This window comes from Haliotis rubra, unplaced genomic scaffold (genome assembly GCF_003918875.1).
Source record: "Haliotis rubra isolate DU_JTF1 unplaced genomic scaffold, ASM391887v1 Scf102, whole genome shotgun sequence".
Classification (NCBI taxonomy): domain Eukaryota; kingdom Metazoa; phylum Mollusca; class Gastropoda; order Lepetellida; family Haliotidae; genus Haliotis; species Haliotis rubra.
This window is the reverse complement of record NW_025764915.1, coordinates 1,115,796-1,129,040: the sequence shown is the minus strand read 5'-3', so window position 1 is coordinate 1,129,040 and position 13,245 is coordinate 1,115,796. Positions and strand designations below refer to the sequence as shown.

Sequence of the window (13,245 nt, the reverse complement as noted above, 5' to 3'; positions counted from 1 at the left end):
TGCTTGTTGGTAATGAACCAATCATCAGTTGTGAGATTTCAACCAATTCCCAACACGAGTCCAATCATCAGTTGTGAGATTTCAACCAATTCCCAACACTAGTCCAATCATCAGTTGTGAGATTTCAACCAATTCCCAACACGAGTCCAATCATCAATCATCAGTTGAGTCCAATCATCAGTTGTGAGATTTCAACCAATTCCCAACACTAGTCCAATCATCAGTTGTGAGATTTCAACCAATTCCCAACACGAGTCCAATCATCAGTTGTGAGATTTCAACCAATTCCCAACACGAGTCCAATCATCAGTTGTGAGATTTCAACCAATTCGCAACACTAGTCATTAGTTGACAGGGTTTTTGTTGTTTACAAGGTGTTGATATTGGTGGGAACCTTTTGCACAAATCCTACTCCTGCCTTAAGGATGAAGGTCAGTATGGTTAACTGATGTGTGGGATCAAGAAACACGGACAAAAGGGGGACCAGCAAGAAACACATACATACATGCTTTCTTTGTGACACTGACAACTTTTATTCCATCTAATGGTTCATCAGAACGGCTATACTCTTGAGCATATCACACAAGTGTTGGTACGATATCTAGCTGGGAATCATCTCGCTAGAAAAACAAAACACTGGGATCAAAACAGTGCCAACATGCATACATGCCAAGTTTGGCAAGGACTTTTAATAATGCTTGTTAATAGAAAATGTCTTCAGTCACCGGATGTCGGTTTATAGTGATTTCCACAGTACTTGGATGCCATTTTATAGTGATTTCCACAGTACTTGGATGCCAGTTTATAGTGATTTCCACAGTACTTGGATGTCAGTTTATAGTGATTTCCACAGTACTTGGATGTCGGTTTATAGTGATTTCCACAGTACTTGGATGCCAGTTTATAGTGATTTCCACAGTACTTGGATGTCGGTTTAAGTGATTTCCACAGTACTTGAATGCCAGTTTATAGTGATTTCCACAGTACTTGGATGTCGGTTTATAGTGATTTCCACAGTACCTGGATGCCAGTTTATAGTGATTTCCACAGTACTTGGATGTCGGTTTATAGTGATTTCCACGGTACTCGGATGCCGGATTATAGTGATTTCCAGAGTAAATGGATGCCGGTTTATAGTGATATCCAGACTACAAGGATGCCAGTGTATAGTGATTTCCTCAGTACTTAAATGCCGGTTTACAGTGATTTCCACGGTACTCGGATGCCAGTTTATATATAAAGATATCCACAGTACTCAGATGCTGGTTTTGTTGTTAACAAAACAAAACAACACACAAAACATGTCAACAATTTATTAAAAACAGTGTACAAGATTTTCTATCACAGAGTTTATATAGTTTGAACATAGTAATATAACATATTGTATATCACATACTGACACAGATATTTCCTTTAAACTGGACGGAATGTAATGACAAATGAAAGGAGCAAGAATAACTTCAATATGAAACAAGTAAAGTCTCAAAATAACCTTTAAGTTGGTACTTATATTTTTCAACTGAGTTGTTACGATTGTAATATTTCTCATCATAGATCAATTTATTGTTATATCCACAGAATAAAATGGAGAATCATATGGAGGTGCCACTAAACACACTGTTATGGTGGTAACTCCAGCACTGAGATTGATCTTTGGCTGCAGTCCTTTCCTATCATGCATATTTGGCCTTTTCATTGGCAAGTGCCAGACGACGTATGTTCCCTATGCATCCAGCTGCTGCTTCTTGCAGGTCCTCGTCAGTGGCGCCAACCATCTTCATCAAGGGCTGTGTAAAGAGAATGAGATACAAATAGTCAATTTTGTATTATTCCAAATACACAAGGCTTGTTAAGCTTTTCTACATACTTTATGTACCCAGTATACATACTCTACTGTTGCTCAAGGGGTGGTGGGGCAGCCTATTGGTTAGAGCATTCACTTGTCATGCTGAGTACCTGGGTTTGATTCACCACATTGGAATGTGTGAAGCCTATTTCTAGTGTCAATTGCCATGATATTGCTGGAATATTGCGAAATGTTGTGTAAACCCATGCTCACTCACTGTTGCTCAAAGTTGCCATAAGAAATATTCCATCTGTTTAGACTATGTAAACCATGAATGAAGCATGGCCAATAAACAATGCCTTCAGGGTATATAATCATATAATCATAAAAGTACCATCCCTGTAGGAATTCTGGCTGGTAAAGGTCCTGACAACCTATGCTGGTTGAAAGATTTGATTGGTTTGACTTAGTATGTCTCACAGTCCCTGAACCACATTATTTTCCCTACTGCCAATCCCTCTCTGCAATGCTAAAGCCCTAAATGAAGCAAGTCTAGATTTCACCAGGTTCAGGTCTGAATCTCTGGTCTCCCTGGGTCTCCTTTTCAATTTAAATGGGCTTGTTTGTTACTATCAAAATTATATATATTCAGAGACTAAGCATTAGTCTAGGTCTGACTTTATGACTTATGTCACTGTACCCCGATATCATAAATTGTTGCTTATGACATCAATCACTGGATTGTCTCGTCCAGACTGCCACATTGGCATGTTATTGGAAGGTTAACAGCAATTGCAATCTTTAAATGTCTTTTGCTACGATGTGTCAGTGGACTGACAAGATTTTTGACAAGGTCATAGGAAAGACATCACGACTTTGTTACTGATGTGTCATCATTCTCCAACTGAGTGGATTTATAGGCTCAATAAGTTACGGACTACCATCATGTAGCTGGAATATTGCTGCTGCGTTTAAAATCGAAGACACTGAACCTACCTGGACCACTCCCGCTTCATGCATTGTGATGCAGTTGTCAGGATTCTTGGATAACTGGAAGAGTGCTCTAGCCGTCGACCTGTGGACGTTCTCGTCTTGTGACTTGAGGTACTTCACCAATGGTGCCACTGCCCCTTCTCGACCAAACGCTACCCGATTATTGCCCCAGTTACAGCAACGTGCTATTGCCTCTGCTAGGTGTCGCCGTAACTTGTCGTCTGTCTGAAATACAAAGACTGACATGTCACTCAAGGAACACATTGTCTACACTGATCATGCTACAGTTGTTCATATCAATCATCATACACTTCATCTTGAACAGGTTTAGATGAATAATATTACAGCTGGAAATATAAGAATTTGTCTCCAGCAGAATGATACAAACGTACAACCACCACCCCAACTAAGTAAACTCAGCACTCAGGCATGTCAGCCTATGTAAATGTACGATGTTACTAATAGTCACACTTCAGATTGCCTTGTAATCTCACTGCCCTTGTTACTGTAGATATTTGAGGACCAAAAAAGCAATCTGTAGAAGGGGTTCGACTTATCTACAGGTTACGCTTTCGTCAAACCTTTCTTCTGGTGGTAAGAGACATCGTATCAGGTCAAGTGAACGAACAAAAGAAGAGGACTTTGTCAGTAAAGGCGTCAAATTTGCAATTAAACATCACTAGACAAGATTATTTATCTTTTTAGTGTAATCATTACAGGCTATTAGTCTATGTTAAAGTAGTGGACTTTATGGAAGTGGGCCCATGAGATGTCATATGCCTGACTTAGCAGTTAGCGGATTGCATCAGCTACACCAATTTGGGGACTGCACAGATGAAATGTGAGACAATGTTACTGGCATCTAATACTGTCATAGTACCAAGATGACAAGGACAGTTTCCTGTGCAAACAACCATGACTGATTCAAATATGAATATCTAGTCTGCTGCAACGGCTCAGTAACATTTTTCTCTGCATCATAAAACAACATGCCTTAAGTGTGCTAATAAAAGTTATTTGGAAGCTGAAAATGAAAAATGTTAAATGTTTATGGAGAATAAAGTAATTCTGAATAGCTTCATGGTGATAAAGGCATTATCTCAGTTACTCAAATTACACATTTCTCAATTATATGAGCATACAAATATATTCATTTCATATTAACATTCAGTAATGGGGATAACATAATCAGGTAGTATATATTCATATTGCGCATTTTATCCAGAATGATAGCTTTATGATTATTCATTAATGGTATCAAATAAGTTTTGTTTGTATGTTATCATAACTTTAATACTGAGCCGGATATTAAGCCATTTTCATTTCATCTTTCAGTAAATATAATGGTCGTTTTGTTGTTTAACACCGCAATCAGCAATATTCCAGCTACATGGCGGCAGTCTGTAAATAATCAAGTCTGAACCAGACAATCCAGTGATCAACAGCATGAGCATTGATCTACGCAATTGGGATACAATGAGATGTGTCAACCAAGGCAGCGAGCCTGAACACCTGATCCCGTTAGTCGCTTCTTACTGACTTGTTAATTCAAATATTTCTGTTTGAGTTTATTTTCTTTCCACTTTCAGAAAGCCTGTATGACTTTAAATTGATATTTATCACTTGCACTAGTCTATGGTTCAATGCCACAAACAAGTCAAAAGATCTGGTATCCAGCTCTTTGTAACATGTAATGCAGGAGCTGAATCCTCAAGGACATAAACCTGACGACTGAAATAACTTAATGTTAAGAAATGTGCCTCAAGGTGAGTTAAAAAGTCTCACACTAGCTTCAGTAATACAAATGTAGTCCAACCATACAGTGGAATCTGTCTATTACGGACTGGCTAAGTATCGACTCATTTGTCCGGATTGTAAAGCAGTCCGGATTAGACAACTTAAGACAGGACAATAAAGCATCTTAATGATAACTTACGAACAATTTTGCCGGGACTCAGACAGTAGTCCGTATTATGGAGAAAACCGGATTACACAGAGTCCGGATCTGACAGATTCCACTGTATCATATAGGGGACACCAAAAACTAGCTTCATACACTGTAACCATGTGGGAACTTGAACCCTGTACTTTTCCATGACCAGCAATGCTTTATCCACAAGGCTACCCCACCACACTTAACAATACAATCAGTCTTTATATGAAAAGCATATTCAGCAATATGGCACCAGTTTCATCCACATAATTGCTTTATTCTGTGACTTATTTAACCAATGCAAAGAAACACCTCCACTTGATCTATGCCAACAGGATATTAATTCTTAATTTATTGATAGAGCTCTCAAAAACCTCGCTATTAAGGAACTATCAAGCACCTGACTTTCTGAGGTCACCCACCATCAGTGACGGAAGCCTCGTCAGATGAGGCTGGACCAATGAGGAAGGAGATGCTGACAGGTACTATGGTAATGTACTATGGTAATGCTAAACCATGCTTATTATGCAGCTGACAGCAGGTGGGAAGGTAACACATGGTGCATGCTGATTAAATATATTGGAAACATGTTGGCAGCTGAGAAGATCAATAAGTATTTGCTGACAATTCAATGCATACCACCAAACTTGCTGACCAAACACATTTTATTTTGGATATTAGCATTAACAAATACTGAACTAAAGGACCTGTAAACAGTAGGGTGAAACGGTATACTGTGGTATCAGTAGAACTAATTTTGCCTTCAGTTCAGTATACCGTAACACAATCCGAAAATTTGGTATTTTCGGTATTCGTACCATCATTTTATTAACCTTTTTAAACAGTGCGGCGTTATAGAACAAACCAACCAATGTTTAAATACGTTAGACCTAGGTTGAAATACCCTCTAAGCAAACCTCAAGTACCACACGCTCTACTATAGAAGCATAGTCTCTGAATATATATATAATATTGATCGAAAGAAATAATTTCTTTTAAATTGAAAAGGCACCCCAGTGAAATTCAAAACCTGAGGAAATCTAGACTTGCTTCATTTAGTGCTTTAACATTGCAGAAAGGGCAAGGCAGAAGGGAAAATAATGCTATCTTTACTTCTGATACTATCTGTTCAAAACAGGGATGGATTTACAACATCTATGCCTAATTTTATTACCGAAAACAGGAAAACTAACTGTGACCTACATAAGAATAACCTATTTAAAGTTTTCACACATAATATGAAATGTGATACTACTAAAGGAAACCTAGAGAAGCTCCCCCTTGGTTTCATTAGCAAACTCTTCCTTTAATTAAGCTGACTGCCATTTAATCCGCAAGACTGATTTTCATTAGGTTTTTGAGGAATAGTATAAGAAAAACTGCATATACCCTTCCTGGTGGAAAATTGGGTAATTAAGAAAGAAATCAAAGATTTCATACCCTGAGAATTTGTAGCGTCTACAGATATTACAATGGAAACTTGACATAAATACCACCTTCTAACTAACACCATCAAGTATTATTAAACATAATGAAACAATGTGTGTTGCAATATGATTGAGTGGAAATGTTAAATTGGGTTCGAAGACTGGACATGTTTTTGAATTATATAGTTTACTTACAAACATTTGTTTTAAAATAACCACTTTTATTCCTTGTTCCTTCAGGATGCCTCATTATTCAGACTTAAATTCAAATTGGTCAAATCTGTGTTTCTTTCCTGTTAATAACAGCAGCTTGCATCTGGTCATGGAGAATATGGCACAACACTGGTCATATATGTGGCAAGAGTATCCATATTCTGCAATACTCAACAACACAGTGCAGGATGTATTCAACAATACAAATAAGGCAAAATTTCCTTTGAAAACCATCCAGGAACATTGCTAACATACTTTGCAATCAATAACTACTGTTCTTCTCATAATGATTTTCTGCACTGCACAATGTACATAAAGTACGAACGATCACATTCTCAATCAACAAAATGTCTTGTCGTTTTTACACACTTTCAAAATCAATACATGCACACATGAAGCTCTCTTGAAAATACAAATGATTGTTTTAAATTTTTTTAAAAATATATCAATAATGTTTCATTGGAATATTGTGCTAGAAAACAATTTGAGCTTATGTCTGAGACATTGCAATAACAGTATGTTGTAAGACAGTTTGGCAGTCGTTGGTAGTATTAATTCCATTGTGTTTGAAATATGACCTATGTGCTATTTACACAGTGTATATGTCGATAATTCATTTTCCCTTGAAATTCACGTCTATTTCAGTCGTACATTACACAAAGTAGATAAATAGACTCAACTGAAATATACATGCAATCGACACACCTAGCTACCAATGCACTCCATGCACCTGCTTGATACTGACGAAAATCTACAACAACAGACATTGATATACACATGGAACACATGGAATAGATATAATGGTTACATATGATAGCGGTCTTTCTAAGGTGTATATGGAATAAGCATTGTGTCCAACATCCTGTACAATACATTGACGTTCAGAATATCGTTGTTCTGGACACCACTGATATACAATGCTTATCAGTTTAGCGGCATTAATACTTTATTTCAACAATTGTTAGCTGGTCTATTTTATCCTAGTCGACAAGTAAACAATTTCCTGTAGCTTGTTGCCGTAGCAACAGTGTTAGCTGATGAAACAATGTCTGTAACTTGTGAATGGTCTAATTATAGAGCTCTAATAAAGAGCTGTATAAAGGATAATAGCATGCTATCTGGTTCAACAACGCAATGTTGAATTGCAACGGTCACTGATAAGAACTGGCTTAAATACATAAAATTCTTGGTCATGATCCTTCTTGCTCCATTAGCACTGCATCAAATCAAGGAGAAACCAAGGTTCTTGAGGCTTGGTCATATGGTATTTTAAGGAACTGACCCCTAAATCTTTAATTTTTAACATAAAGGTTTCACATAACTCTTCTAGGCACTGGTCTAATCTCATTGCCAGATTCTGAGTAATTTATAACCCAGGAAATATTGATATGTGATATTTTAGTATATTTTTCAGCCAACAGGTAACAGTGAGTGAGTTTAGTTTTACGCTGCCTTCAGCAATAGTCCAGTGATATAACAGATGGGGACACATGAAAAGGGCTTCACGCATTGTACCCATGTGGGAAATCGAACCTGGGCCTTTGGCATGACAAGTGAACACTTTAACCACTAGCTACCCCACTGATTTTCAATGATTTTCAGCCAATCAGTCGACAGGGCAGTATACACACCCATTTGTTCTATCATCTAATTAATCCAATATTAGACACTATAAGTACAATTTCCACATTATTTTCCCTACTGCTCAGCCCTCTCTGTAATGCTAAAGCCCTAAATGAAGCCAGTCTAGATATCCTCAGGTTCTGAATCTCTGGTCTCCCAGGGGCTACTTTCTTAATATAAATGGGTTTATTTGTTACGATCAAAATTATGTATATATTCAGAGACTAAGCGTTAGTCCACAGGTGATACTGTCATGCTGACATACAACTTGAACTTTTCTAATCCGATGTAACTTCCTATTAAAACCTGAACTTTAAAATCAAACACATAGTGAAATTTAAGATGCAAACAGCGTACCCTAATCCTCAAAAATTAAACAAGCTAAATAAAATACATGACAATGCAACATATTGTTTTGCCTGGATACCACTTGCTTTTATCTCGATACCTATCAAAATCCCAGAATGACTTAAAACTGTTCTATAAATGGCTAGCAATCTGTTCGCAGTCTGGATCAAGTATCAGTCCTTTGCTAAATGTTGGACCATCGGGAAATCTTTGAGTCAGTGTAAAGAGGTTTCAGCTGATCCATATTCATTGGGGTTTTGTTGCACTGCTTGCGGTTGGATTGATAAAGGCAAGCTTTGCATCATCGTCATTGACAAAGCTCAGCCTCATTGCTATACATAAGGAGGAGCTCGAGTAGACTTGTAAATGTCAACAGTACTATCAGGAAGTTGTCCATTGGATCTGATTGTCCTGAAATAGACAACCTTTAGGATGTTCTTTCTGTTGAGAGTATTTAAATGGCTTGGTTTAACTATAATTGACAGCAGTTACCTCCACCACTTGGCGGATGGTGTGGCTTATCTTAAAAATATCACTATCAATAGGGCTTCTATTGAATACGAGGGACCTGTATGCTATCACTGTGAAAAGTAAATTTTCTGAAATAATTAAAAGAAGAAACTAGGAATGAAAATTGTGTATTCACTGATCCAGTGACCTAGCTGGGGAATGTACAACATAACCTTAGCAAATGAATGGCATAAGTCTATGTTAAAGTATGGGAGTTACTATCACCTTAAGGCTACGATCGCTTTGTACAACTGACCCACAGCTAATAATTTGCGGCAAAAGGATGAGGTATATTTTAAAAAGTTTGATAGATTTCATTTTAACACGACAGTTTCAACCACATTAAAAACAAAAATCATATTATTCCACTGATTTCTCTTTGGTATATTTTAAGAAAAAGTATTAAAAATACATTTTCCACCAATACAAACTGACATATCAACTCCAACCTAAGATACAGACAGCTTACTTAAATCCCAGATGAAACCGGACTGCAGTCTGTAACAAACATTTTATTGTTTGCAAACAGAAAATCTATTGTGACATTATTTTCAGTCGATATTAGGTTTGATGGATGGACCAGACTCAAAGAAATTAAACTAGGCTGAAGTTTGTGACATGTGACAACTGCAGACTGAAACTGAGAATAGAAAAAACTGCAAATGGACATGACATCATTACAATGCACCAGGATGCTGTTGTAAAGACCGATCTTAGCGCTAAGGTGGTTGTAACTCCCATAATATACTGACTGACTGACTGAGTTTTGGTTTTACGCTACTTTTAGCAATATTCCAGCAACATCACGGCAGGGGACACCAGAAATGGGCTTCACACATTGTACCCATGTGGGGATTCGAACACGGGTCTTCGGCGTGACGAGCCAACACTTTAACCACTAGGCTACCCCACCGCCCCTCCCATAATATAACATATTATATTTAACATATAGCGATAAGGCTGTTTTGTACAACTGCTCTCTTTAACATGCTGTTGACCACTTAAATAAATCAAACAATTGAGGTCTTAATATCATCCCTGAGATCACTGCTCAATATTGCCTAGCATCCAAATACTGATCAAATATTTGTGACTGATTTCAGTCAACAGCTTGAAGCCAGGAAGGAAATTTATTAATCGGTTCTCATACCAGGATGTACTTGTAGGCCAGATGGTTCAGCATGTACAAAGGGACATAGGTTACTATCGAGACTGGTGTCCTTGGATGAATATTGAGATATTATCTGATAATAGCCTATATACATTGAATCAATACAGGCCATGTCTTCCGTGAATTTATTGTTATATTTGTGCAGTGGGACCAGTGAGGATATGGTTGTGGATGTATGACTGTGTGTGTTTTGTTATGTGCGTCTGTTTTGTAACAGTTGCCTGGAAATAATCACGTCTGAACCAGATAATTTAGTGATCGACAGCATGAGCATCGATCCATGTCACAGGGTTCGAGACAATCACGTCATTGAGTCTGACCCCATCTAAAACTGCTAGAAGCCATCCATTGCTTCTACTAGTTGCTAAGGATTGATGCTAATTCCCCATGGGGTGCATTACATAGTGTTCACAGACATGACATGGTGTTCACAGACATGACATGACAGACATGACATGATGTTCACAGACATGGTGTTGTTCACAGACATGACATGGTGTTCACTGACCAAGGTTAGTTGGTTAGGTTAGTTTGTTGTTTAACATTGCACTCAGCAATATTCAAGCTATATGGCGGCAGTCTGTAAATAATCGAATCTGGACCAGACTATCCAGTGATCAACAGCATGAGCATCAATCTACGCAACTGGGATACAATGACGTGTGTCAACCAAGTCAGCGAGCCTGACCATCCAATCCCGTCAGTCGCCTCGTACGGACAAACATGGGTTGCTGAACACCAATTTTAACCCAGATCTTCACAGACCAAGGAACACATGGGTGAAATCCCTGATCTGGACCCACAACACACTGATTATAACTGGCAGGAATGCAACACCACTGTGATAACCGTAACAATGTCTGCCACCTGTTCCCCATCAAATGATAAAATGTCTAACAAAATGTATGCAATGTACAGCATGCATGAATAACAAAATTTAATGATATCAATAAGAAAAACAATATTGAAATATTCTTTCATAGTCCATAGGTATGGCTGAATTAAAAAACAATGAAGTGTTTGTTGAATAATTATTGCATTGCGTTACCAGCAGAGTGGATTCCCAGCACCAATATGTGTTGTAACGGCCAACTGAAAGCGGGGCAATATGACAGCGTAACACCAAAGGGTGGTTGTTGAAGTGGTGTTAACCACTACCAGGCCCCGATTTTTAAGTTTTTACTCAAATGTCAACCTGAGTTTTACAATTTGAAACAGCTGAATTTTTAACTCAGCAGCATTTTTGAAGTAAAAATGCCCAAACAAAGAAAGTAATCTATTCACCAAACTCAAATTGTCTACTATGTTAGAGTGTAATATCGATTTCAGTTCGTTCTGGAAAATGCATTCTCCTGCGTTTTCTCAAATTTGAATAAAAACTCTAAGTAAAAACTCAGACTTAAGTTCGTTTTGAGAAATGGGTGCCATGTCTTATACAGGCTGCATTTGTGAACATTCTTGGTTAGAATGTCTTCTGCACCCCATGCATATCGTAAGAGGCGACTAACAGGATTGGGTTGTCAGGCTCAGTCACTTGGCTGATGCATGTCATTGTATCCCAGTTGTGTAGATCGATGCTCATGATGTCAATCACTGGAGTGTTAGACTCAGTTATTTACAGACAATATTGATATTGCTGATTGCAGCCTCAAACAAACATACAAGCTGCTGTAGCTAGAGATAATGTATAGTAAACCAACATCTTCTGACTGGTGCCAATCCTGAAATATCTTAAAACTCAATTCTACCCATCCTCAGTCCTACTCAACTTCAGTCAGCCTCACTCTAAGGTATGTTCCCAAGACAACCCTCAATGACAAATCGGCTTGTCCTATTCATTTTCTATTCTATAGATCTGTCACTAAACTAGCACCTCCTGTCAACATTCAACCCTGTCAAACTTCAATCCCACCTACAACCCTGCTGTCCCTCATCCTATCACAATCCCATCCCTCCTCACCCTATCACAATCCCACCCATAAAAGTCCTGCTGACCCTCACCCTATCACAATCCCTCCCCCCCACACCCTGCTAAACGTTACACTATCACAATCCCACTCCCCACACCCTATCACAATCCTACCCATCCCCACCCTGCTAACCTGTACACTATCACAATCTCACCCCCTGCAGCCCCTCACCCTATCACAATCCCATCTACCCACACCCTGCTGCCCTCCCACCCATCCCCACAATCCCAGCCACCCACACCCTGCTGCCCCATTCCTCACCCTATCACAATCCCACCAACCCACACCCTGCTGCCCCTCACCCTGCTATCACAATCCCACCAACCCACACCCTGCTGCCCCTCACCCTATCACAATCCCAGCCCCACCCACTGCTGCTAACCGGGTACACTATCACAATCCCACCTTCCCACACCCTGCTGCCTTGCACCCTATCATAATCCCACCTACCCACACCCTGCTGCCCCTCACCCTATCGCAATCCAGCCTAGCCACCCCCTGCGGCCTCTCACCCTATCACAATCCTACCCATTCACAGCCTGCTGCCCCTCACCCTGTCACAATCCCACCTACCCACACCCTGCTGCCCCCCCACCTATCACAATCCCACCCACCAACACCCTGCTGCCCCTCACTCCATCACAATCCCACCTACCCACCCCATGCTGACCCTCACCCTTCCACAACACCTCCCTACCCACAACCAGCTAATGAGTCTCCCCAAATCAAGTCACAGCTCACACACACTACCACAATAGAAAAACCTGGCCTGACAAGATAAGGTCAATCACTGTCAGTGCATCTGACCATGACAGGGCAACCTTTATGAAACCAGAAACACGCATCACGAAACGGACTCAATCAACCGGAAGAACAGAGGCAGAAGGTGAACAAGATGAACACACGCAGCAAAGACACCAGCTCCAGATTGAAAGAAGCAATTTGTTTCTGCTTCCTGCGACGACGGCACCTTGCATTGTGGCAAGACAGCGATCAATACGTCTTGTAACATGGCTGCTTTTGCAGCAGTGTCTTACTGCCATGCAAGCGTTGCACAACATAGATGGTAGGCCTATTATTGATTTCACTATGAGGTCTTGTTGTCTATCACCGCTTCATTGTCTTACTTACTTAGGAACGTGGCAGCTTAAGAGCCCTATCTGACATCATTTATTCTTTGTCATACCGGGGTCATCGGGATGTGTGACTTCATGTTAACCAGGGACGGAGATACCATGTTTTCAAGTAGTTTTACGTCATAGGCTATTTTG

The 13,245-nt window shown here is 39.4% G+C and overlaps 1 protein-coding gene and 1 long non-coding RNA gene across 2 annotated transcripts in view; one reads left to right on the top strand and one right to left on the bottom strand.

The window, feature by feature from the left end:
- Positions 1 to 1,299: 1,299 nt before the first annotated feature.
- LOC124270200 (outer dynein arm-docking complex subunit 2-like) overlaps positions 1,300 to 13,245 on the bottom strand; it is a 59,821-nt gene continuing 47,875 nt past the window's right edge. The window contains 2 exon segments of the mRNA XM_046705239.1: positions 1,300 to 1,787; positions 2,783 to 3,004. Of these exon segments, the coding sequence (XP_046561195.1) occupies positions 1,674 to 1,787; positions 2,783 to 3,004 (336 nt within the window). The 3' untranslated portion in view covers positions 1,300 to 1,673.
- On the top strand, positions 3,298 to 12,927 carry LOC124270218. The gene is made up of 3 exons (XR_006896706.1): positions 3,298 to 3,485; positions 6,892 to 6,893; positions 12,913 to 12,927. It is a non-coding gene; the product is annotated as an uncharacterized LOC124270218 (long non-coding RNA).